The following is a 27,204-nucleotide window of genomic DNA, read 5'->3' as shown; positions in this document are numbered from 1 at the left end:
AACAGTGAAAGATCGATAGCCATATGTGAAGCCTGAAAATAATTAATTCTGTTCTTTCACACATAACATTTGTTTTGCACCTTCTTTTTTTTTGTTTATCTACAGAACAGATTCAGAGTAAGCTATCTCTTCTATATAGATTTTATACTGAGCTCATCACAGTAGTATCTGAGTGCTTTCCCTGTACTGCATTAGGTAACATGATTAACATCTGTCATGTGCTATTTGTAGTTTCATCCTCTCCCCAGAGAAAGAAGCTTGTGCAGCGGAGTGTCGTTGTTTTAGTAGCGTGTCTTTTTTAAAATATAAATATACCTGTTGCTATGTGTTTTTGTTAAAAAAGGCAAGGTCAAAGAAATGTGCCTCACACTTGGAGCAGAAGGGGGTGATGTTTGTGATGGTCCTTAGTTCCTGGAGGAGTTCATTCCACAGTCTTAGACCTCCCCCAGAGAAAGTTTTGTCCCCCACACAGACGAAATTTACTGTTGAAAGTTCCACTGTACCATAGGAGTGCAGTTGTCAGCCACAGTCTTAATCTCAGAGCTTTAGATGGTCTGTTAGATATACTGGGCCCAGGCCCTCAACCACTTTGAAGATAACTATTGAGATATTTAACTTAATTCGAAATACTTTGGGAAGCCAGTGCAATGAGCAGAAGACAGATTTGATATGTTTGTGGTAGCCTTTGTTGCTGTGGAAATGCCGTGCAGCATTCTCAATTAGCTGGAGTTTCCTAAGTGCTGAAGGCTTCATGCCCATATACACTGAATTCCTGTAATCCATCTGAGAGGAGACAAAGGCCTGAATAACTGAGGCCAGGTCTTCATTTGCCAGGATGAGACAGAGTTGCTAGCCAAGCAGAGATGGTAGAAAGCTTTTCTATGCTGCCCACAAAAGCGGGTAATGTCTAGAACTTAGGGTGTAGTTCAGTCTTCTTGTTCACTTAAACCTTGACCTCTTTGCTGAGATTGCCAAATATGGCGGTAGTTTTTATGGTGCAGACACCTGTTGCTTAGAGGTTAGGCTGAGATCAACAATATATTTCACTTGAAAGGAGTATGGGACAGTACCAACTGTAAGCCAATTGCAATCTGGGCTGGATTCAACCCAGAAGTAAAGGACTCCAGGGACCAGATCCTTAAGTGATGTAAATTGTTGCAGTGCCATTGAAATCAATGAAATGACACAGTTATACACCAGCTGAGAATCTGGGTCCATATCCTATTCCACATCCACTGAGACATCCAAGCCCAGATCTTCAAAGGTATTTAGGCACCTAGCATCTATTGAAATCAATGCAGTTAGGCACCTAAATACCTTCGAGGATCTGGGCCCCAGTCTAGCACATTTATGTCTTTTATCCTCAATTAATATGTCAGGTGTGAGGGAAACTTGTAAACAACAGACCTGTCCTAAATTGAATGTCCCTTTTAGAATGATTTGCTATACAATTCAAATCACATTAGGAAACATATGGAGCTGGATCCTGACAGTTTCAACAGAGTCCTGAGTTTTGTTTTCTCTGTTTCACAATAGAGAAAAAGAAACATTATTCTTCAGTGCTGGATACTAAAGCTTTGTTGGAAGACTCAGCCATGCTTACTTTTCATGTATTCCATCGAGCCATATGGATCTCAAATAAGAAAAATGTGCTCCTCTGCTGAGAAATGGAAGAAAGAAAATCATAAGCCACCCTTGTTGTGGTAAAACTTCAGAAACAAGATGTTCTTTGGTTCTCACAACAAATTTTTGGGTGGCCTCAAAGTGCGGCCACACACTCTTGCTGGTGGCCACTCTGAGAAACCTATTTCTTTATTCCTGCCTCCTGCAGCCCTTCAGTGAGAGCCTGGGGAAGGTGAGTCAGGAACTCATCAGCTGCCTGCGGAGTTCCAGGCTCCCCATTCCCCAGCCAGGTGGAAGCGGGGGAGCTGCCCAGGGGAGTGCCCCAGTGACTGAATGCTGCAGCTGCCTCCATTGACAAGAGCCACCTCCGGCACCACACACTCCAGCCCCACATGTCTGTAGAGATGCTGCCTGGAGCCCCCAAGGAGGCTGCATGGTGCAGGGCGCTGATCTCTGTTGGCGCTGCCAGCATAAACACCAAGGTGACACATCTTTCTGCACGTGGTAAGTTATTCAGGAGCAACAGCTGAGCGCAGCAGGAGGAACCATTGCTTTGCCCCCCCCCACTCCCCCAATCTCTGCCCTTGCTTTGGAGGCTTTCATGGCCGCAAAAAAATATGCTGGTGGCCCTATGTGACCACAGTGGCTACATTTGAGAAACACTGATCTACTGGGATGCAAACCAGAGAATTAAAGAAAATCTGATTCCTATTCATAAACTGATAGGCAATAATTACACCCCTAAGCACCGTATTTGTGTTATGTCATAACACATTTCCAGGAACTGTCTAACTTTTTAGAACAGTGTGGGTAAGGAAGATCCTTTTTCTCATCATTTACAAATCCAGCCCTCAAAACTAAACTTATGCCTTTTTTCTTTGGTTTCTTATATAAGGGTTTTTTTAAATACTATTTTTGTTTCTTTTTCAATGCTTGAATGTATTGCTTAAATGACACCAGTGTAATCAAGAGCAGGATTTGGTCCTGTCTGCTTTGATCACTGGATTGTTATAGCTTAATATCTATGTGCTGAACACAGAATGATCACATCTCACATCCTATTAAAATTGTATCTTTCTTTAATAATGTATTCAACCCTCTAAAATATGGGTATCTACATTTGGGGTCTTACTTCATGAGAATGTTTGTGACCATCTATCTGGCTTCATAGCTTTTCTTTTGCCTGATGAAATGATCACTTGTGGCCAAGACATATACTAGTATATATTCAATATATGTGATTTTAGATTGTAAGCTCTTGAAACTGGGACTGTTTTTTTCCTTTTTGGGGTGCTACTGTAATAAAAATAATATATTAATATATAAAAATAAAATATAATACATTAATAATATGAGGATTGCAAAAATGTTTATAGCCATTCACTAAGCAAACTCACAGAACAGCCAAAGGAAGTATAATTATTCCCATTTTACTTATAGATAAACCGAGGCATAAAGAGGCTAAGTTATTCTCCAAGATCACACTACAAACTGTTGGCAAAACTAGGAACAGAACCCAGAACTTCTACCTCTGACTATGCTGCTCTAGCTATTAGACCACACTTAACATAAGCAAACCAGGTAATACAGACTGTTCTGCTAAAAGAGACAATTACTTGTACAAAAAATGGAGACCAAAAATGTGGCAAAAATGCATTTCCAGAGCAGGGTATGCACTGCACTGCTCTTCAGCACCCTTTACTGGCTGATTCATGAATTATCAAGATAGTACATTCGAAGCCAGCCAAGCACTGTTTTCTACTACATAAGAAGCTGTAAAATGCAATTACGGTAAGTAAATGCAAGTAGCTGGAAGTGAAAAAATAGAGCAAATGGTTGTTTAGAATAAAAAGATCAGTTAGACCATCTGAGCCTGATTGCCAGGACCAATAAAGGAAAATGCTATTCTGGTTCCTAGTTCATTTAGAATATTTAGGTCCTCATACTGGATTTTTTTAAATATAAAACTGTAATAGATTCATTATAATAATTAGGTACAATATATGTATATATTACACATATATACATACTTTGTACTGTATAATACATATATATATATAACTTGTGCATATTCTTAATATTGTATATTGCACTTTTCTTCAGCAAGCACATAAACTAACCAAGAAATTATTTAATAATAATATTACTTTTCATTCTTCGTTGCTTCAAAGTTCTTTACAAACTGATAAATTCTATATAGGCATCACCACTGAAATTCTGCCAGCTCTGGGATTAATGTGGGAGCTGCTTAACACAGAACAGCAAAACAGCACAAATTAGGACAGGATGCAAAGAAAAGTATCAGGCCAGATTTGCAATGGATGTAAATTGGCATAACCAATGGAGTTATGGTGCTTTACACCAGTTCAGAATGTCACCCATTATATTTACTTTAAACTATTTTAGGATTTTATACTGCAGGGGGAATTTGGATAGGCAGAATGTAACTACCAAAATAGGAATTTTGATAGGACTTTGGAGTTAATGTCCCTACTCTTATTAAAAGTGCCCAGGGATTGTTAACAACCACAAGTGGTTAGGACCTCAGTTTCATGTTTCATCTGAAAGACAGATTCATTACAGGATTCATGTATGTGGGACACTTCTTTCTAATAGACATTTAAGAAAAAGGTTGCTACAGCCCTTTGTAATTGCAAATGTATCAATATCTTTAATGATGTTATTCTCTAAGAAATATTAAAGATATTTTTGTAGATCTTTATTGAATTAATAGAAAAAAATCCTCTCAGGAATTTTAGGGGAAGATATAACTTGCAAGATATATTCAATTTTACCAAAAACCTAAAGTGTTTTTTATAAAATGCAACCACATGCTGGGTTGGGGAGGAATTTTATGTAGATGCCTAGCTAGGAAAGAAAGTGATGCTCTTTGACAGAGGTGTGCAATAAGTGAAGACTCTTTACAAACTTATGTATAGGTCATATATAATACATTACATAAGCTACACAACTGCAGTAGCAACACATCTTAAGCCTGCTGGAGAGCATGTTGCATAACAGGAAATTTGGAGAGTTTCTAAGGAAAGTCTCCTTGCCCAGTGTCTAGGCTGTTGTAGCCAGTCTTCTTATGTTGGCAGATCCAACATAAAAGGTTTCTTTTGCTGGCTGAATCACATGAGCTGCTCACTCAGCACGAGAATTGTGCCAGACCCATTCTTCTCACTGCTGTTGGTTGAGAAAACACTGGAACATGCCATCATATGGAGAGCCTAGCCTTCAACCCAAGCGTCAGAAAGCTTTTGCATAGATATTAGATATTTTAGTAAGCATTGAGAAAAGTCTGTATAATAATCACTGCAAAGACAGTTGCATTGATCATGCCACCTAGGCTTTTCTAGACTTTACTAAACTGTCTTTGGCAGCCAGACCAGCATCCTATTAAGTCCTTTTTTCCCCTGTATAAGAACTTGCACTTTCAATATATTGCATTTTATTTCACTAGTAACCCCCAGCATTTGATCTTATACTGCAACATCCAAACATACTGCAACATTACTTTAGAGAGGAAAGATGGTCTCACAGTTAAGGCATTGGACTGGGACTCGGAAGATCATAGAATCATAGAATATCAGGGTTGGAAGGGACCCCTGAAGGTCATCTAGTCCAACCCCCGCTCGAAGCAGGACCAATTCCCAGTTAAATCATCCCAGCCAGGGCTTTGTCAAGCCTGACCTTAAAAACCTCTAAGGAAGGAGATTCTACCACCTCCCTAGATAACGCATTCCAGTGTTTCACCACCCTCTTAGTGAAAAAGTTTTTCCTAATATCCAATCTAAACCTCCCCCACTGCAACTTGAGACCATTACTCCTCGTTCTGTCATCTGCTACCATTGAGAACAGTCTAGAGCCATCCTCTTTGGAACCCCCTTTCAGGTAGTTGAAAGCAGCTATCAAATCCCCCCTCATTCTTCTCTTCTGCAGGCTAAACAATCCCAGCTCCCTCAGCCTCTCCTCATAAGTCATGTGTTCTAGACCCCTAATCATTTTTGTTGCCCTCCGCTGGACTCTTTCCAATTTTTCCACATCCTTCTTGTAGTGTGGGGCCCAAAACTGGACACAGTACTCCAGATGAGGCCTCACCTCAAGAGAAGATCTAGAGTTTACTCCTAGTCTGCCACAGACTTCCTGTGTGACCTTGGGCAAATTACTTAATCCCTCTGGGCCAGGTTCCTGCTCTTTTGTGCTGCTAAAAGGACCACAATCGCCTTATGGGGAATACTCCCAGTGCAGGAGCAGCATAGGACTGGCATATGCAGCCTTTTGCAGGACAGGAAGGGTATTTGCTAAATATGACCTGTGCTTTGTAATGCTGTGCTGTGCAGCAGCCTGGGTCAGGCTGTTGTCAGTTAGGGCAGTGCCTTGGAGTTTTATATTATGTGTCACTCCTTTATGTATAATTCATGTTAATGTACAAAGTTCATTGTTCTATGCTTACATTTTGTTTGTATTAGAAATAACATTTTAATTAAAAATTATCCACTGAATCATCACTACTATCCTAACACAGAACAAACAACTGAAAGGACTGGAACTTCTGTGTTGTGTATTCCTATTTAGTACTGCTTTCTTTCGTGTCAGAATGGCTAAGAACCTGATTTTCCTGCAGGGAAAATCCCTGTGAGACCTGAGGCTGACAAGAAGGAAGCTGAGCCTCCTTTCCATGTGGGAAGGAGAGGATCACACACAGAGTGTACCTTCCATGCACAGATCTCTGTGGTATAATCAAGACCTAAGTGTTTTGTGCAAAGCTCCCATTGACATTAATGGTGGTTATGTACATAGAACCTGAGAAGACCACACTTCTACATGTAATTGAACAAAATACTGTTCTTTTCAAACAAGAGAAGCATATTATTTTTTAAAAAAAGAAAAGGAGTACTTGTGGCACCTTGGAGACTAACCAATTTATTTGAGCATAAGCTTTCGTGAGCTACAGCTCACTTCATCGGATGCATTCAGTGGTGAAGTGAGCTGTAGCTCACGAAAGCTTATGCTCAAATAAATTGGTTAGTCTCTAAGGTGCCACAAGTACTCCTGTTCTTTTTGCGAATACAGACTAACACGGCTGTTACTCTGAAACCTGATACTATTTTTTGTTGAGGAATTACAGATACAAGAAGTGTGGCAAAGGAATGCCAGAAGCAAGCACTTATTGTCTACATCAGAGGTTCTCAAACTGTGGTCCGCGGACCACCAGTGGTCCACGAGCTCCATTCAGGTGGTCCGTGGAAAGTTCCTTCTAAGCTGCGCACTTGGGCGGCCACACAAGAGAATGAAGGGCCATCCACCTAATTAGTGGACCCACGCAGGTGAGGCTCCACTAATTAGGTGCCTGGACCCTGGAGAAGATGCACATGTAAGGTGAGGGGGTGGCCTTGGGGGGAATAGAGGGTATGTGGGAGGGGGCAGTGGGCTGAAGTGGGGGAAATAGGAGGTAGGTGGGGGGGTAGTGGGGTGAGAAGAGAGGGTAGGGGGAACTTGGGACATGCAAGGTTGTGGCAGCCAGAGAAAGAGGCAACTTTTTCCAGCACCAGGGCTGCGGCTTCCGGGAAGAGAACCCCCTCCTTCCCAGCCCTGGCTTGGTAGCTGCTACGGCGGGGGAGAGAGGGAGAGACCCCCACATCCTTCCCAGCCCAGGTCAGTGGCTTGCACGGTTGGGGAGAGACTACTGATATTAAAATATGAGCTGTGTGCTTTTATTTGTAGAACAAAAACACATTAATTATTATTTGTTTTTTTTTATATAGCACTTTCATCTGAAGTGCTTTACAATAGTTAGCTAACGGTACAAACTACATTTAGAAAGACCATTAAGTGGTCTGCCAAGGCCCTCAGCAATTTTCAAGCGGTCCATGGAAAAAAAAGTTTGAGAACCACTGGTCTACATTATCTGCCAGGGTGATTGGCACAGCTCCATCTAATGAGAAATCTCATGCATTATTACTGAAGACAACATTACAACTTAATTTCACCATGCAGAGAACATGGGAAGCCTAATAAATGCTTTTCACACTCATTCATATTTCCAAAACCTGTTTCACTTCTATGTGAGAAAAAGTCTCCTAACTAAATTAAAACCACAGCCCACAACCTTAATGACTTGCCAAAAAGTGGAAAATACACAGTAAAACTGGAAAATTATACAGTATTTGTATTCTAGCAAAGCTAGTCTCTAGATATACCACAAGCATATTATGGGAAATTAGATGTCAATTAAAATCAGACGAACCTGGAAATTCAATATAAAACTCTTGATTCATTCTGCTTTCATTGAAGTCAATAATAAAACTCCCATTGACATCATTGAAGACAATATTGGACCAAAAATTATTCAAACCCAAGAGATTATAAAGCTATAATTTTAACCTACATATTGGTAGTGTGACATGTATACAATATAATCTAATATTAAAACATTATGTGATCATACAAGCTATAAAAGCAGCTTCCAGATGTGCTTTATCATGGGCCATGACACCATATCGCTGTAAGTTTCCAGAGCTTTTGGTAATAAAAACAAAATTGAAAAAAGAAAAAGATTGGTATCTGTACATTTGAATTGGATATTTTTATTCCTCCTACATTAAATTTTTGAAATGAAAAATTATACCAAACTGCAGCCATGAATTTCGGGTAAGTGCAAAGAAAACGAGAAGGCTGGTGTTGGAAACTCCAGCTGGTCGCCAAGCTGTAGATTTCTGTAGTACCTGCCTGCTCTGGTGCCTGCTTTTGTCTTACCATTTAACAAATTGTTGCGGGGGGAGAGGAGGAGAGATTGTTGTTGTTTTGAAAAAGCAGCCACTAGTTCTTGGCTATTCCTCATATCTCCGCTGGCTGGAGTAAAATTCATTACAAACCCAGTTTCTTCTCTACAAACCCAAGTAAATGGGTTTTGTGAAGAGAACTACTTAGAGGCTGGAGGGGATTGGAATACATTCCCCAATCTAAAAGCAGAGCACAAAACATCTCTGCAATCTTTACACTGACATTATTCCAACATCTGGGTTGTGATAGGGCCTATAATCCCCACACAACCACTACTCAAGGGTCCATGGAAATCAGGGGTCACATCCTTCACTGCCTTGTAGCTTGCACCTTGTACCCACTTGCACATGGTTAAATAGGTGAAAAACATATATTCTGGTTTGGAATCATTTTACACCCTCGCTTTACACAGGTATATATGACTGTGCAAAGGCAGTAGAGCCGTGGTTCCCAAACTCGTTCTGCCATTTGTGCAGAGAAAGCCCCTGGCTCCAGGCCAATGGGAGCTGCTGGAAGCGGCGTGGGCTGAGGGACTTACTGGCCGCCACTTCCAGCAGCTCCCATTGGCCTGGAGCAGTGAACTGCGGCCAGTGGGAGCCACAATCGGCTGAACCTGCGGACGATGCAGGTAAACAAACTGGCCCGGCCCACCAGGGGCTTTCGTTGCACAAGCGGCGGAACAAGTTTGGGAACCACTGCAGTAGAGAATAGCTCAGACCTCTGCCCTGTCCAGATTTCCTTGTGGTGGCTTCTGTGAAGTTGGCACAGAGCCTCATTCTGCTGCAACCAGGGAACAAAAGGTCCCTTGGCTAATCCACTGTGCAGCAGTCCAACATCTGTAGTAGGTGCTCTCCAGCCATGGCCATCTCTGATGCTTCACAGCACTTGTTTTCAACCTTTTTTCATTTGCAGACCCCTAAAAGATTTCGAATGGAGGTGCAGAACCCTTTGGAAATCTTAGATACAGTCTGAGGACCCCCAGGTGTCCACAGACCACAGGTTGAAAAAAGCTGTTCTACAACCTTTCCCGGACCCCTTAGACATAGTCTGCAGACCCCCAGGGGTCCACGAACTAAAGGTTGAAAATCACTGCTCCAGAAGAAAGAAAAGAAAAACAAAATATATCGGGGGGAAACTCCTTCCTGACCCCTACAGGTGACTGGCTGAAGCCCTGCAGCATGAGATTTTAGGACCTTAAGACATGAGACTAAGAATAAACAGTTTATCAGGGCATTACACTAAACAGGATTTCAGCATGAACCTGGAACTTTCCAGGCAAAGATGCTCTCAGGCCTATCATCTAAGGCCTAGCTCTAAGGGCTTTTCCAGTTTCATACCCCCAAATCAATTTAATCGAGAAAATGCTCTCTAAGTAAATCTACAGAGCCTGTTACAATACTGTAAGGACCTCTAAGAATTTTATTTGCTTGTCCCTGGAACTTTTTAAATCAAAAGATGATCCCATACGTAAAGTGATTCAATTGCATGATCTATTGTTAGACCAGTGCCCCGAAACTATTGCATATAATTGTTTTTGCTCCATTTAGATATAAAATTAATAATTTTAGATTGCTTTTTGATAATAAATTTGCTTAATCTCTTTTTTAGACCTACACATTAGATTTGGCAATTAATCATTAGCATTCGGCTTGTGTAGATTCCCAAAAAATATCAGTAATGTTTGTCCTTTGCATATAGTACATTATAATTTTAGAGAGTGATGCTCTCCCAATTGCAGCTGGTGGGAATGGGACCCTTTTTAGTTCCTAATTTGTTAGTTTTCCCCTTTAATATGATAGCCATTACTGAATGCCATTATATGAGACAATGCAATGAGAGTATAAAAAAAGAATCCAATCCAAGGATTTCGAAGTGCTTTCCAAAGGTTAATGTTTTAAGTGTCAAAGCACCCATAGGATGAAGGGAAGTATTATCTCTATTTTAAAGATGAGGAAATTGAGTCACAAAGACGTTAAACGACTTGCCAAGGCTTCACAGCATGTAAATGGCAGTGCAAGACATAGCAACAAGATCTCCTGAATTCCAATACTGCACATACATTAATTATTAGATATGCTTTCTATCTACAACAAAAGGAAGCTTGATCATCATACTTGTTTGTTCCTCCTTACATACTAATAATATCATCATCCTGCACCATAATGACATTTGAACAAAGTCATGACACCACTCTGTGATGCCATAATGCAAGCAGCTTGGTCCCCAAACAACCTTTTCCCAGATACTACAGTGACTGGAATTGATCCAACTCCTAAAATAGATTTCAATGATTTTTTTAAAAAAATATGTATCACTAAATGCTCCAACATCTGGATGCAGGGCTGGAGACTGAGTGGTAACCAGCAAAAAAAAAAAAGGGGGGGGGGGCAGAAATGCTTCACCATTGCTTACCGTTAACAAGGTGGTCATATCATAAGAGTAAAGGCTATTTAGAACTAGGGAGGAAGATTACACAGTAATGCATTACAGGGAGTTAAAATATGCTCAGCTTCACCCCATCTTTTTGCTTTGCTGCTTGTGGAATGCAACAAAGAAAAGGAAGGCCTCGTGTATTTCTTGCTGATCCCATTTCTTCATTAAAATCCTGATTTAACTTCAAGACATATTTCTGAAAACCATACTAACCTGTACATGCTGGGCTAACACTTTATTCACTCATGTGTTGCAACCCTGTCACACTAATTCTCTTGCAAGGCTGGCAGGATAAACTCCTTCTGTATGAGGCTGTGTCTGCATGTCACATCACAAGGTGAGGAACTAGTGTCAGATTATCAAATTTCATCAAAGTGACATCATATTGTAATAATCCTTTGGATTTCTACAGCACCTTTGCCGCAAGGATCTCAGAGCACTTCATAACGGTAGAGGCACTGAGTCCCCTAGCACCAGTGTGAGGAGGGGGGACTATTATGATCCTCACTTTTCAGTTAGGGAAACTGAGGCAGGGAGCAGAGACGTGATTTAGCCAGAGCTGGTCACGGACCTGCTCTCCCCCAGGCCTGGGAGTTGCTCACTAGAGCCCGCACGTGGGTCACTCAGCCCAAGCTTGGTTTTGAGGCTACCATGTGCCCCGGCCGCAGGGCCCGTGCAGCACAGCAGTGCTGGGGACAGGACAGGGCCGGAGCCCCCCCGGGCAAAGGAGGCCGGGCGGGGGCGCGGCAAAGTCCCCCTCGGCCCCTCTCCTGGTGCCCGGGCCCCAGCTCGCCCCTGGCGCGGCGCTGGACTCCCGCGCGCCTCTCGGGATTCCCTGCGCGCCCGCGAGGCCAGGCCCGGGGGCTCTCTCGGGATGACTAGCCGGGGGCCGCTGCCTCCCGGAGGGAAGCCGAGAGCCCGGCGGCCGCATCGCAGGGTTTCAGCTCTGACCAAGCAGCTGATGTAGAGAAAGAGAGAGGAGGGAAAGTCCTGGCCGCACGGTGCGCCTCCGGCTATAAAAGCCGCTGCCGCCAGCGGGCCCCAGCAGCGCTCCAGCACCACCTCAGCTCGTCCGCATGGCGAAGCGCACCGGCCCCGACTGCCCCCGTGAGTGACCAGCGCCCCGGCCTGGGAGCGCAAGGACCCCGCCAGCAGGGGGCGCACGCCGAGGCCTCGTGCGCTCTGTGCTGCCGAGGGCGCCGGCCCCGGGTCCGGGTCCGGGTCCGGGTGGCGGCGGGGCGGGGCGGGGCGGGCAGCGCGCGGGGAAGGAGGAGCGGCGGGTGCACGTGCAGGCGTTGTCCCTTTGCCCAGGGGTAGCTGGCTCCCGTGCTAACGCGCGGCCCGTGTCTGTTTCAGGTGGCTGGCTCCTGGTGAGTCTCCTCTGCCTCAGCCTGCCAGACCGGGCAGCGACCTCGCCGCTGCCTTCCTCGTGGCCCAACCTGAGTGACTGCCTCAGCGTTTCTAAGTCCCTGCTCGCCGCGGCGAGGGACGCGCTGCGCCAGCTGCAGGTTTGTCTGCCGTTGCCACGTGCTCCGCGCCTCCCGTCGGGTCTGGTGACGAGTTAAAAAACGTCCTCGCTCGTTCAGCAAAGCGGCTTGTCTTCCATATGTATAGCTGAATCAACACCCCAGGAAAACAGTACCTGCAAGGGTTAGATCAGTTACTGGGACTAGCTCCTGAGGAAGAAGTGGAAGAGGTGTCAAATGTACAAACTAATGGCACCAGGAGTTGGTATGAAATGTTTTTTTTCCAGAGGGGAGGCAAATGTAGCTTCTTTGCCGCTGTATCTGAATTTGTTTGGCCAGATTCACAGTTTTGCGCAGAGGAGGAAGAATGGGACTTGTCGGGGTGCACAATCAAAACCTAGATAGAAGGGATAGGAGTAGGTGCAGTTCAGGAAATGCAGGTTCTGTTGGCAGCTAGATGCGCTCTATGACTTGGGCAAATTGCTCAGGCACCATTTATACTACAAATCTAACTGTGCCATTGCACATTTGTCTGATGTGGCTAGGTTAAGGAGTCCCATCTACACAACAAATAACAAAGCAGGCTAGAACATGGATTATGTCCCTGACCACGAGTTGGGAGTTTTTGATATGTAGTGCACAGAAGGATCAAGGACTCCTCTTCATGTTGTCTCATTTTTAAAATAGGGAAAGTAATACATACCTACCTCCTAGGGGTGTTATGTTTATCAATGTGTGTAAGAGAGTGTTTGAGATATTCAGATGGAAGGAGCAGTGGGCGGTTTTATTTCTATGAGAGGAGGCATCCTTTTTCTAAAGCAGCCAGATGGTGCACATTCCCAAACTGTGTGTAGCCTTACATTTCTGGCTTTTCAGAAATGCATGCATATTTGTTTTTCTTTTCTGTTCGCTTCAGCTAATCAAATTTCTGTGTCTCTGTTTTTAACCATATTAATCGTTTGGTATTTCCAGAGAACGGTAATAATTTGTCCTTAATTTCCTTACCATTTTTTTCTTGCTTGTTGTTTCATACTTACCTATCATTTGTGCGTCCAATCCTTTTTATTAATTATTATTATTGTTCTATCTAATTGTTGCCTGAAATGAAGCTTCATCTGTCATCTTCCACTGGTGCAGGACTTAAATCAACTGGGACAAATTCGGGGGTGATAGATATGGTAGTATAAATTACTTGTTGGTAAGCAGAACACAATACAGGGATTGACTCCAGCCATCCTCCTTCAGCGCTTCTTAGTGGTTTCTTTATTTTTTCTTTTCTGTGACAGTTTATTTGGGAATTTTACACAACAGCCTAAGATTCTGGGGTTGTTTTTTTAAAAGAACAGATAGATTCAGGTTAAGGCAAAGAGATGATCTGCATCACATATCCAGTATTATGCTCAGTAAAAGTTAACCTAAATAGGTACTTTAAGCTTAATTACAATTAATAAAGAAAATACCTTTCATTTTCTCATGAGAACTTTCTACCCTTAAACTTTGTCTTCCAGCTTGTTCTCATGAGAACTTCTACCCTCTGTCACAAAGTATCTCCCTCTGATCTGTGTCCTGCTAGTGTTTGCTTTTACTTTTTCCTTATCTGTCCTGTTTGAGATATTTTTTCCAACCCCTGTTCAGTTTGGTTAATTCATATATAGTCACTAAATTCTGTAAAACTTGCCATCAGGTAGGCAATTAGGTAGTGTGTTGGCAGCTGGTTAAAGAATTCAAACAGCCCAGCATGAAAGTATCCTCTCATATTATCTCTTTCTAAGAATTTTATGGGTTCAGAGTAACAGCCGTGTTAGTCTGTATTCGCAAAAAGAAAAGGAGTACTTGTGGCACCTTAGAGACATGGCCCAACTTGATGCTATTACCAGCAGGAGAGTGGGGTGGGAGGAGGTATTGTTTCATGGTCTCTGTGTATATAATGTCTTCCGTAGTTTCCACAGTATGCATCCGATGAAGTGAGCTGTAGCTCACAAAAGCTCATGCTCAAATAAATTGGTTAGTCTCTAAGGTGCCATAAGTACTCCTTTTCTTTTTAGTTATATATGTCTCTCTTCTTTTTACCATCTGTCACTGGCACAGTTGAACTGGTAGTAGTGCTAAGGGGAATCTGTTTCTAAAATTCCCTGGCATAGGCATAGCCTTACGGTGAGAGAGGAGAAGAAGCTAAATAGTTCCATCACCTCAGTGAGACAAAGTGCCACTGATGTTTGGCCACAAGACAATGCCACTTGTCCATTTGAATGTTATTTGTCTTTCTCTTTTTTTAAAAAAGCAATAATTTTTTAAATTGTAAGTTTGTGGTATATAATGTTCCGCGTGCAGATTCATCCTTTTAGAATGATGTAGAATGTTAACATAATGGAGACAATGTAATCCACTGCGACACATACAAAATATAAATCTATTTACAACCCTTGCTCCCAGTGAAAATGATGGCAAAATTTCCTTTGACATTAGCTTCATAGCTTGGATATTTGCTTGTTGTTAAAGGCATAAAGATATATAAAGAGGATGTTGAAGCACCTTCAGTAACCTACTATCCTGTATATTTCTGCTTATAAACATGCCCTGCAGCATTATGTGCAATGATTCAAACAATGTCCCCTTTGTTTACATAGGAGCGTGGCATGCTAGGATTTGAATGTACCCTTGAAGAGGTTGATCTTGAAGATATCACTAAGAATAAAATCAACACAATTAAGGCTTGTATGCCAGAAGAGTCTAAGGTATTGCAATAAATAAAAAATCAAGTTTCATCACCTTTATATGGAATCCTCATGTAATTCATCATATTGATACAGAACGATCACATTCATGTCTGGTGTCTTTGATTTTCAGACTGGAAATTGTCCTGCACTGGAAAGAGCTGATTTTGATAAGGTAAATTGCCAGTCTCTCAAAAGAGCAAATCATGTGCTTTTTGTTTGTCTGTAAGCATCTAACATCACTCTCCAATATTTCTTAATCCTTGTACCTTCTACAGATTGAGTGCATGCGAGGTATCAATGAAGACCTGAAGGCTTACAAGGCAGAGTTCAAGAATTTCAGTAACCAGGAGATGCTGGCTAGCGTTATTGACAAAATGATACAGGTCGGTTTTCCTTTCAGTTGCCTAAAAGATTACTTTATATGATTTCTATCATAAATGGAGTCCTGTTCTATGTGTTTCTTTCTGTAGTTACCCAAATAATAAGTTACTCTGGAATCTGATCATTTAAAATCTTGATATGATTTTTTTTTCTTAAAATTGAAGAAAGTTTCTCATCTCTGTATAAATGAGGTCTTACTTTGATACTGTATATTACTGTATTAAAAAAGTGATTCCCTTTCAGTGATGTAGTAAACATACCAGTAGTTAATTTTCTGTCTTTTTAATGGTATCCTACTTTGTCTCCCATCCCTACCATGAAATGTAGTGTGGGTGAGAGATAAGACTGTATTTTGGTAAATAATTAATATGTATTGATAAGAAACAGGGAACACATGTAACATGGTTCTTAACAAATTCTAATAGCTGGTAGCAATCATGTCTCTACTTTAAAATAATTGCCTTTTTATTAACATAGTGTATCTAGGTACACTGGAGATTCTAAAGTTGTCAAATGCACTGGATTTAATTATCTGTAAACCACAGCTCCCCCTGATTATCCTTTAAAGGCCCAAACCTGTATTCCTTGGCAGGGAAAAACTATTTACATCATTGGGAATGTTTGCTTGCATAAGAAGTACAGGTTTGGGCCCTAACTATATGAAAGGTATTATTACTATCATAGTTTACCTTTTCATAAAACATTTTATTTTTAATAGTTTAAATTAAAATAATTAAGCTAATTTTTTTGCATATTCAAAGACTGATGTATATTTCTACTCTAAACATGGTTAAATTGTCTGACCAACCCACTTTTTTTTTTTTTTTTTTTTTTTTAAGGCTGTGAAAATTAACAGTGTGAATGTGGAGCAACCATCTACAAACAGAGGATCAGCCTCTTTCAAAAAGAGAATGAGGTTATGTAGTGTTCTCCAGGCTTTCACAATTCGCACTGTGACCATAGACAAGATGCTGAACTACCTGAATTCTCCTGGAAGCTCATCATAGTGCTGAAACCTGGAAGCACTTTCTATAAAACATTGAACTAAAGCTATTTTAAGTATCAGGAAAATATATATTAGGTTCTACTTACTGCAAGACGTCTGTGTGTAGAATTCTCACTGGAGTCATAGAAACTTGTACTCACAGAGGGCTTCCAGGATTTGGACCTGAATTTAAAAATACAGTAATACTTCTACAAAAACATTTCTAAGCACAATAATATTCTACAATATTTTTCATGACCCAAGTTGTCTTGAGCAAATTACTATCAGTGTCTTTTAAGCTAAGATGTTAAATTTCTACATTTCTAGAAAAAATAAGCTATATTGTATCAACATGTTCTCCAAACACTCAGGTGTAATTTATTTATCTTAAATTATTTATTTATACATTTGTAAGTTTTTATAAAATTATATAAATTGAAACCTATTTATAACATTCCTGACTTATTTATTATTTATTGTTTAATAAATTTATAATCTCTATAATTAACTTTGGTCTTTTTCTTATTTGTGAATTAAAATTATCTAAAAGGGATACTGTCACATTAGCAATTGTTTTTTAAAATATATTTAAATATTTGCTTGTAAACAGTACATCACTGGTAACACCCAAGTACTGGGGAAAAAAATCTAATTTCGTTTTCTCGGTGTTGGATGTATGGTCTCAGAAAAGACAATGAAAGTAGGCTATTCTGTCTACTTCATAAATCGTTTCCAGTCACTATAATAGATTCACAGGGTGAAATCCTGGTCTCACTGAAGTCAATGGCAAAAATATTCTATATAATTTATATTATTCCGCCATGATTTCAACAATTTCCATCCCACCATCAACCTCAGCCTAGACCAATCCACACAAGCGGTCCATTTCCTGGACACTACTGTGCTAATAACCAATGGTCACATAAACGCCACCCTATACCGGAAACCTACTGACTGCATACTTACCTACATGCCTCCAGCTTCCACCACACGATCCATTGTCTACAGCCAAGCTCTAAGATACAACCACATTTGCTCCAATCCCTCAGACAGAAACCAACACCTACAAGATCTCTATCAAGCATTCTTAAAACTACAATACCCACCTGCTGAAGTGAAAAAACAGATTGACAGAGCCAGAAGAGTACCCAGAAGTCACCTATTACAGGATAGGCCCAACAAAGAAAATAACAGAACTCCACTAGCCGTCACCTTCAGCCCCCAACTAAAACCTCTCCAGCGCATCATCAGAGATTTACAACCTATCCTGAAGGACGATCCCTCACTCTCACAGATCTTGGGAGACAGACCAGTCCTCGCTTACAGACATCCCCCCAACCTGAAGCAAATACTCGCTAGCAACCACACAACAAAAACACTAACCCAGGAACCTATCCTTGCAACAAAGCCTGATGCCAACTCTGTCCACATATTTATTCAAGTGACACCATCATAGGACCTAATCACATTAGCCACGCCATCAAGGGCTCGTTCACCGGCACATCTACCAATGTGATATATGCCATCATGTGCCAGCAATGCCCCTCTGCCATGTACATTGGCCAAACCAGACAGTCTCTACGCAAAAGAATAAATGGACACAAATCTGACATCAGGAATCATAACATTCAAAAACCAGTAGGAGAATACTTCAGCCTCTCTGGCCATTCAGTAAAAGATTGAAGGGTGGCAATTTTGCAACAGAAAAGCTTCAAAAACAGACTCCAATGAGAAACTGCTAAGCCTGAATTAATATGCAAACTAGATACCATTAACTTGGTTTTGAATAGTGACTGGGAGTGGCTGGGTCATTACACATATTGAATCTATTTCCCTATGTTAAGTATCCTCACACTTTCTTGCCAACTGTCTAAATGGGCCATCTTGATTATCACTACAAAAGTTTTTTTTCTCCTGATAATAGCTCATCTTAATTAGCTTCTCAAAGTTTGTATGGTAACTTCCAACTTATCTGTATGTGTATATATATATCTTCTTACTATACGTTCCATTCTATGCATCCGATGAAGTGGGCTGTAGCCCACGAAAGCTTATGCTCCAATAAATTTGTTAGTCTCTAAGGTGCCACAAGTACTCCTGTTCTTTTTATTATATAGTAAATATTTAAGACCAGAAGGGACCATTGTGATGTAGTTTAACCTCCTGCATAATAGAAGAGGGCATAGAATTTAACCTAGTAATCCATGTAATTTGCCAATGGAACTAAAGTATATTTTTTTTATAAAGGCATCGGTTTTGATTTAGAGACTCCAAGTGATGGAGAATTGACTACATCTCTGGGTAATCTGTTCCAATGGTTCTTTATATTCACTGTTTAAAATGCACATTTGATTTCCTGTTTGAACTTCAGATATTGTCAAGTTCTCAGGCCCTAGTACAGTGCCCCAATGTTTAGGCTGCAAAGGCCACTGGAGAATTTTAATTCATTTTGGGGGGCGGGGAGGGGAAGGAACTAAATAATAATAATAATAGAAGCATTTCTGTTGAACTTAGTTATGGTATCAACTTGTTTTTGATTTTAATCAAACCTAAAGCTTGAGTTAATTTTCAGCTGACAATGTTTCATTACAGAAATGCAATCAAGGATTTACCTCTCTCTTTCTGAAGAGGTCTAATTCTTGTTCCTGCTGCATCTGAGTCTGGCCATTTACTGCTCTTCCCTGCCAGGGGGAAGGTAGAAGGGGACACTCATTGATGCCACAGAAAAGCCATTCTTACTGATCTAAGTTTCAGGGAATTGAAGTTGCAGGGAAACTCCTGCTTGGCTCCAGGGTGGAGCATGTTCAGTGCAGATGGATTCTTCCAAGAATTTAGCAGCCAAACTCTAAGTCTGTACTGAGCATGTGTGAAATGTGCTATTTCAAATGCTTATAAGTAGGCCAAATTTGAGGTGTTTTTTTTTCACAGAACAGCAACAACAAGCCCATCCCTGACACCATGATGACACCACTTGCCAAATTTCAAGTCCCCACTCCACAGCATGGTGATGCTACAGCTTGTAAATGAAATAGTTATAAGAATTTTTCTAATGTGGGCAAAACAACATATTTTCCCCTACTGTCAGTCTTGGAAAAGGATGAGCCATTTTTGCTGCAACTTTCCAAAAAACAACAAAAAAATTATTCTGACAGACACCTGGCACGACATGTTTCAGCTGAAACAATTACAGTTTGGCAAGATTATGAACATCTGAAAACAGTCTCATAATGGCAAGTGTCAGACAACCTTGGCAATCCTGAGCCCCAGTGATGCTCTAACTTGTGCCAGAGCAGAAACGAGAATCAGGGATGCACACCCAGTTCCCTGGCAGTCCTCACACTTTGTAGCACCCAGCAGAAGATGGACACGGCATAGAATCTGCCCCAATATTTGTTATGTGTTTCAATCCTAGAGGGATTACGTATTCCTTTAGTATCACATGAATATTAAATAGATAAAATATGTTGTATTGTATTTCCAGTATTTTTCTTCATATGACACTCAGAAGTATACCATCTCTACTCAAAATATGATTACACATACTATGGGTGGGGGGAAAAGCCCATTGTCTTCAACGGGGCCAGGATTTCACCCTGTGTATTGAATACTTAAATACATATTTAATACTATAACGAAGTCTGAAAGGCATGTTATTTAATAAGGCACATTTAGCTACCAGTCTAATTAAAAGCTGATACCAGGTAATCCCCTCTGAGTGGAATGTAGCCTGCTGTGTTACTGATCTTAAATATGGAGAAAGACAATACCCTTCTTTTAACCACTGAAAGAGATCCCCTAATACCAGAGATGGACAGATTATTCTTTACACCCACCTACAAAAAGCTTCCTCCGACATGCTTCAGTCAGGAACAGAGTTGGCTTCATGACACAGTGTGAAGGAAATTTCTTGATACATTACTACCAGTGCCCCAGGGCTGCCACTATTACAGTCCCCAAAGTTGCAGTGTCTACAGCACTTGCTGCTGGCGCTACGGCATAAGTTTGGTGCATAAGGCTCCCAATGACATGGTCATGCTATGGCCGGATATGGTATAAAGATGGGAGGAAGTCAGAGTTTTGTACCTTCACAGTCTCCCTGAGAACTTGATATTTGACATAATAATTGAAAAGCAGATCTGATTTATTTATAACCAGAAATCCAATACCTACTTTCCATTTTTATATCAACATTTTAATATCATTTCATGAAAGAAATTAACTGTTTTTTATAAAATCTTAGAATGCTCAATAAACATTTATAAAATATTATTTTTATAAAAAAATTCACAAGAAATGTCTGTTACTGTCACAATCTCTCTCTTACATAAATGACGGAATCTCCTCTCTGATTCTAATTAGGTAGCACTTGGCCAAACAGGTAGCCCCACCGGAGCCACCTTCAATGATCCAGTGTGGTAACATTTGGAGGTTAAATATACACAGATTAGGTTTTTCAAAATAATTTCAGTTAACAGCTGGTTTAAAAAACTTAATTAATAAAAACGTTAAAAAATATGACCATACCTTAGAGCAATTTTGCAACTGTTTTTTCCACCAATTTCTAGGGGTACTTAAATTGTCTCAGCCCTAATTTGCCTCAGAAGAATAAGGAATCCTTCATGTTTGACTCATTTTTTCTTCTTATAGTTTAGGTTCTGATCCTGCAATGAGATGCACACAGGCATACCCCCTGTACACACGCTGTGCTTAATTGTAGGATCGGGGCCTGAACCATCTTTGCAGTTAGATGGAGTAGGTCCATATTTTTGAGGGTGTGTTACATTCATCAATAAGGTAGGAAGCACACAATGACCCAAGAAAATAAAGTATAATATTCCCGAAATAAAACAGTTTTCTAAAGTGCCTTCCCAAAATGTTATGGCTTTATGTAATCACAGAAAAACAGAGAGTGGTAATTTAACACACTGCAAAAATTAAATATATTAGCTGTGATATCAGTGGCTGCAGAATTTCCTGAAGTGTGTTTTCTGATTGGTCTCATATATGTGGAGGCACAGAGTCAAGGGTGATTTATCACTACATAGCCAGATGAAGACAAGCCCTTAAAAAGCAACTTTGGAACATATAAACAGCAGCTTAACCAACAATAAGGACATGCATTGTCGGGTGAAAATCTGATCATGATGACTCTCCTTCATGTGGGCTCATCAGTGCTCAGCCATTGATCTTGGCTGTAACCAAGAAAACAGAGAAATCTGCCACCAACCTAAAAAGCTCAAAGAAGAGAACCAAAAGTAATGTACATGATTTAAGGAACTCCCATTGACCAGAGAGACAGCAAGGTCTAAAGGTGGGAGGGCTTGAAGTTCCCCTCATATATATCTCTCCTCACTCATTCCACTGGAGGGAACAGGGTTTCCCCACACACACAGAAGAGGCTACAGGACTAGTCTTTGAACCCCATGTATTTCAAAGAGGTCCAGGGGAGGGTGACCACTGCCACAGAGTTGCTGAACTCCATTCATGCATGGCATGATTAACACTGTGGCTCCAGTCTGTGCATGGAAATTGGGGGCATAACCTCTATTGATCATGTCTATTCTATACGAATATTCAGTGCATCCTGACTAGACTTTGATTGCTGTGTCCTAGTAGTCATAGGATTAGGTATAAAACCTGGGCTGATTCTACACGATTGATGATTTCAAAGTCCTGGTCTAGAATGTGGAGGGGATATTCCAGGACTTTACAGAAAGTTCTTCAAAAACTGGAACAAGGCATACAGTAAATTAACACACCTAACACAAAAAATGGCTATGGGCAAGATCCAGAAAAACTCATAGTTAGTGGACATAGCACTATAGAGATACATATTTTCAGAAGGCTGAGAACAGATTTATAAGATCAGCATGAATAAAAGACCCCTAAACAGAAGAATGTATATAAGCGTAAGTGGGATTTCATCTAACAGTGAACTGGTAGAGGGCTGAAAAGATGAACGCTGATATAAGATCAGATTGTGATATAATTTAAATTATATTTTATTTGTGGAATAAAATATTAAAAACTCAAAATTCCAATGCAGATATAGGTACTTCTCAGTTTTTATTCCTATTTTAAAAAGCACACATAACCAGTACACATTCAAAGGCAGACAATACAGAGACATCCACAGGAGCCCTTAAAACTAGACCACAATCTTGCCTGCAAGGAAGCATTTCTGTATTATAGATAACAGTATTTTAAAAACTTAAGAACCTATAAATGTGTTTCCTGTTTACTGAGTTATCTATTGGCCTTTTGCTTTTCTGCATCCTTTAGTAAATTTTCTATATCTAGCCTACACACCTGTCATTTTAATGTTCATTTTAAGTTAAAAACAGTAAAAAAAAAAACATTTAATTTTACACTGATTATAATACAACAAAAATCTATACAACAGACAAACTCATCTTATAAGAAATGTGTGAACAACTAGACACATGGAGCCAACACAGCCCTGACAGAGAAAAGTTAAAGCTGCCTTTAGTACATATTGGTGCTACACTGAAACTAATGTTTCACCTTTGAATAAACATAAGACCAGCCTAGCAAAGAGGCGGTATACAGAAACACACAAAATGATCATGTAATTGCATTACCATGAAGGGTTTATGCACCATGTACATGGCAACCCATCCTGAGCCTCGGAATGTATGTATAGAGAAACATTTTGTACCCAGTGAAATTGGCACTATTGTTTTATAGATGATGATGAGAGGTACATTAATGAGCCCCCCAAGCCATTTCTAATCTCTGTGGAAATGACCCATGGAACTGGATAAAAATGCTTAATATTGTCAAATAGTTGGAAAGGGTGAGCTGTTTTCAAGGGTGGGTTAAGATAGCTCTGCAATTCACATGAGTTGCTCAGCACCTAGCAGGAATGGTTCAAAGGAGACATGAAGTCAGTGGGAGATTCAAATTGCACTAGGATTGCTGCTTCAGTGTCAACTATATTGTTAATTGACTGGTATCCAAACATTTGAATAATTACTCCTGAAAATGTTAAATTCATTTACATTGGTGCAAAATTCAATTTACACTCTTTCCCTAAATAATGTTTTGTCTAAACTTTTCCAAAGATTGTTTATGGCTTGTATCTTCATAACTGGTCTCCTGAGTACCAAACTGTAGAGAGAGTCCACAATTAAATCACATTTAAACAGTATGAAAAGTTTAAACCATTATGCAGCTGAATGTCCCTGAGAGTTCTCCTTTTAGCTGTTTCTCCATGAACTCATGTCTGCTCCAAAAAACCTGAAGAAATGAATACACATATATATATATTAGTTGGCCTCTAGGTGCTACTGCAATAGAATTGTTAAATAGTAATAATAATAATAGTAATAAATGTACATAAAAATCTTATGACACTGTACAGATATAATTTTAAGCTAATTTTCCCCTTCAGAAAGACTTTCCCTGGATCAGTTTAGGCCCCAATTCTCCAAACAGTCCTGCACATGCTTGACTTTACAAACATGAGTAGTCCCACTGAAATCGAAGTGCATAAAGTTAAGTACATACAAAAGTGTTTGCACGATCAAGGCTGCAATAAGCTTGGGTAAAGGTGCACCTTCAATGTTACTAAAATATCTAGGAACAAAGCTACAGACATTTCTGCAATGAGCTCCATAATAAAAATAAGATTTTGCTTGGGTTTATAAGGGTGGTTGATTTTAACTGACATGAAGCTATAACAACTGTTCTAAGTATTAGTCACTCCAAAATATTTTTTCAAAAAGCAAGTATAAACTACTATAATTATAAAGTAGAATGAAAAACACTTGAATGAACATTAAGGGGCAAAACTTCATGTTTTATTTACACAATAAAAATATATATTAGGATGTCTAGTGAATTCTCTGTTACTGAAACCAGAAGCATGTCTGAAACACAATCACATAATGAAGTATAAAGAAAAGTTGAAGTGTACCTTCCAGTATCTGTATTATTTCATATGACACATGATCCTTGAGACTGTCATACAAATTTTGCGCAGTTCCATTACTCTTTTCACCTTTCCTCCACTTCTCCAACATCAGGAATTTATGAACATTAACCTCTTCTTCTTTTGCCTGAATCTGCTGAATATCTTTCATTTCTAACTTAAGACATTCAATGGCAATTTCTTTCCAGTCTTTACCCATCTTCTTTGCAAGAGTCATCAGTTGCTGATCAGTTAACGTAGTTTTAGCTTTAGTTCCATCTAAAAACACATGGGATACAAATCAGCTGCAACAAGGAGACATACGACGAAGGTGATCATATTAGTCAGTGAGCTGAAGCTGCATTTTCACTTCATTTATTGATGCTGCTATAATGCTGACTAATGAAAACTGTACTGACTTACTAGCTTACCAGGCAGTACAGGAACTGACGAGACAAGCAAAGTAAGCATCAGGAGTGATGAAAAGTCACCTGAAGAAGAAGTGCAAAATGTCCTAGGTCGCAAAAATATCTTAAATTTAGTTTTTGTGCCCAGGACTTGAAAATTTTTTCTGATCGTGAACAGCTACTTGTCTAGTGGAAAAAATCCACAAGTCTGAAACATCTAGATATGCTGTTATACAGAATACACAGATACTTCAGATGCATGTGCAGCATTAAGCTGAAAGCCAAGTTCCTTCAATCACCTGAAAAATGCAGGTATCTAACGTAACAGTCTATCTTAAAGTGTGCTACTCCTTACAGATAACAATGATTATTATACCTTTCTAATAATTACTTTAGTAAGAAGTCACAACCTGCATGATTATATCTATCTAGTCAGAACCTCAATGGTCTAATCAGATTTCTCTTTCAATGGATCATTTTATAAAATACTGTAAATGAAGTTTTTAAATGATTAAATAGCGCCCTCTAGTGGCTAAAAGCCACCACAGAGAAATACAGAGAGAGCCTATCATTGACATGCAAATGAAACACTAACCCAGGAACCTATCCTTGCAACAAAGCCCATTGCCAACTCTGTCCACATATCTATTAAAGGGACACCATCATAGGACCTAATCACATCAGCCACACCATCAGAGGCTCGTTCCCCTGCACATCTACCAATGTGATATGTGCCATCATGTGCCAGCAATGCCCCTCTGCCATGTACATTGGCCAAACCGGACAATCTCTACGCAAAAGAATAAATGGACACAAATCAGACGTCAAGAATTATAACATTCAAAAACCAGTCAGAGAACACTTCAACCTCCCTGGTCACTCAATTTCAGACCTAAAAGTCGCAATTCTCCAACTAAAAAGCTTCAGAAACAGACTCCAACTAGAAACTGCAGAACTGGAATTAATTTGCAAACCGGATACCATTAAATTAGGCTTGAATAAAGACTGGGAGTGGATGGGTCATTACACAAAGTAAAAACTATTTCTCCATGCTAATTTTTCCCCTACTGTTACTCATACCTTCTTGCCAACTGTTTGAAATGGGCCATCCTGATTATCACTTCAAAAGGTTTTTTTTCCTCCTGCTCATAATAGTCCACCTTAATTGACTAGTCTCGTTACAGTTGGTATGGCAACACTCATTTTTTCATGTTCTCTGTGTGTATATATCTTCCTACTGTATTGTCCACTGCATGCATCTGATAAAGTGGGTTTTAGCCCACGAAAGCTTATACCCAAATAAATTTGTTAGTCTCTAAGGTGCCACAAGTACTCCTCGGTTTTTTTGCTGATTCTTTCTGCATTTCTTGAATATCACCTTATTCAGACATTATCATTATTTTCTTTGGATGAGCTGACCATGCAGAAATAGGTACTGGAAGCAAAAGATGTATCCCTTTCCTGGACAGAATTCAAACACTGTAAAGCAGGGGTTAAAAATGTAATGTAAAGCTCTGACTTAAAACTTTATATACATGAAATTGTAAACAGAAACTGGATCCAAATGTACAATTTTGACTATTGTAATGTCTACTGTAATATGATACTCCTCTGTATGACATTTTGGTGATTAACCCCAGCATGTCTATAATTTCTCAGAGTAACCATTAGGAAAGCCAGCAAGGCTGAACTTTTAGCAATATGTTTGGCAGAAAAATAAAGCTAAGGTTCTTAGAGGCATCTAGAATTATCCATGCAACCTGTTATCTGTTAGCATATCCAGTAGCACCAGGTGCATCTGATATTGAAACGTATTGAATTAAGGCCCTAATTCAGCAAAGTACATAAGCATGTGCATGTGCTTGAGTGACTTCTCAATGAGAGCTATTGGATGCTGAGCACTTCTGAAAAATCAGACTATTACTTTCAGATGCCAGAATGGGAGCTGAACTTTGAGAAAATCTGGTCCCAGTCGTTGGGTGGAGAATTCTTCTGGAAAAAAAATCCAGCACTATAGCAAAAATTCTTCAAAAGCAGCTCTTTTGTCTTGATGTATGCACTCACCTAATTTATAGCATCAACCTGTGGGTCATAAAAGCAAACATTTGTTCCTACAAATGAGGTATATTGATGCCTTCTGCATCCACAAATGCAGGTTTCTGTCCCCATAAATTCTGTGGTCAGATTTGTGGAGGCCAATTTAACATTTAGCCCTAATAAATAAATAAATAAATAAATAAATAGTATAAAATGAACCATAAACAAATATTTTTGAATCACACAAAAATTCTCTACCTGAAATATCTCTACCCTTTAGCCTTTTATTATAAAATTCTTCGTCAGAGAGGCTGTTGCTTGATTTCCGTCTTCTGTTTCCTAAGGAGTAGATGACAACTGATTTTACTTTTTTGTTTCATATATTTTTCTCCTGTGCTTAATCAGCATGTACTGAAGCAGAGTGGCCTCTCTCCAG

At 40.0% G+C, this 27,204-nt stretch overlaps 2 protein-coding genes across 5 annotated transcripts in view; one reads left to right on the top strand and one right to left on the bottom strand.

Moving 5' to 3' along the window:
- The first annotated feature begins 11,918 nt into the window (after window positions 1-11,918).
- On the top strand, window positions 11,919-16,413 carry IL12A (interleukin 12A). Its single transcript, XM_078854330.1, has 5 exons — window positions 11,919-11,949; window positions 12,199-12,350; window positions 14,936-15,043; window positions 15,301-15,408; window positions 16,246-16,413. The coding sequence occupies exons 1-5, from the start codon at window positions 11,919-11,921 to the stop codon at window positions 16,411-16,413; spliced, it is 567 nt and encodes a 188-aa protein (XP_078710456.1).
- A 6,027-nt stretch (window positions 16,414-22,440) lies between these two features.
- Window positions 22,441-27,204, bottom strand: part of LOC140917218 (caspase recruitment domain-containing protein 8) — a 39,631-nt gene continuing 34,867 nt past the window's right edge. For all 4 annotated transcript variants that reach the window (XM_073359534.2, XM_073359537.2, XM_073359535.2 and 1 more), the window contains 3 exons: window positions 27,027-27,107; window positions 24,331-24,603; window positions 22,441-23,651 (listed from right to left, as the gene is read on the bottom strand). In XM_073359534.2, coding sequence (XP_073215635.1) covers window positions 23,632-23,651; window positions 24,331-24,603; window positions 27,027-27,107 — 374 coding nt within the window. In that variant the 3' untranslated portion in view covers window positions 22,441-23,631. The remainder of the gene's footprint in view (window positions 23,652-24,330; window positions 24,604-27,026; window positions 27,108-27,204) is intronic.

The sequence above is a fragment of the Lepidochelys kempii genome, chromosome 9, assembly GCF_965140285.1.
Source record: "Lepidochelys kempii isolate rLepKem1 chromosome 9, rLepKem1.hap1, whole genome shotgun sequence".
Classification (NCBI taxonomy): Eukaryota; Metazoa; Chordata; order Testudines; family Cheloniidae; genus Lepidochelys; species Lepidochelys kempii.
The sequence above is the reverse complement of the archived record's forward strand: the minus strand, read 5'-3'. Positions and strand labels throughout refer to the sequence as shown.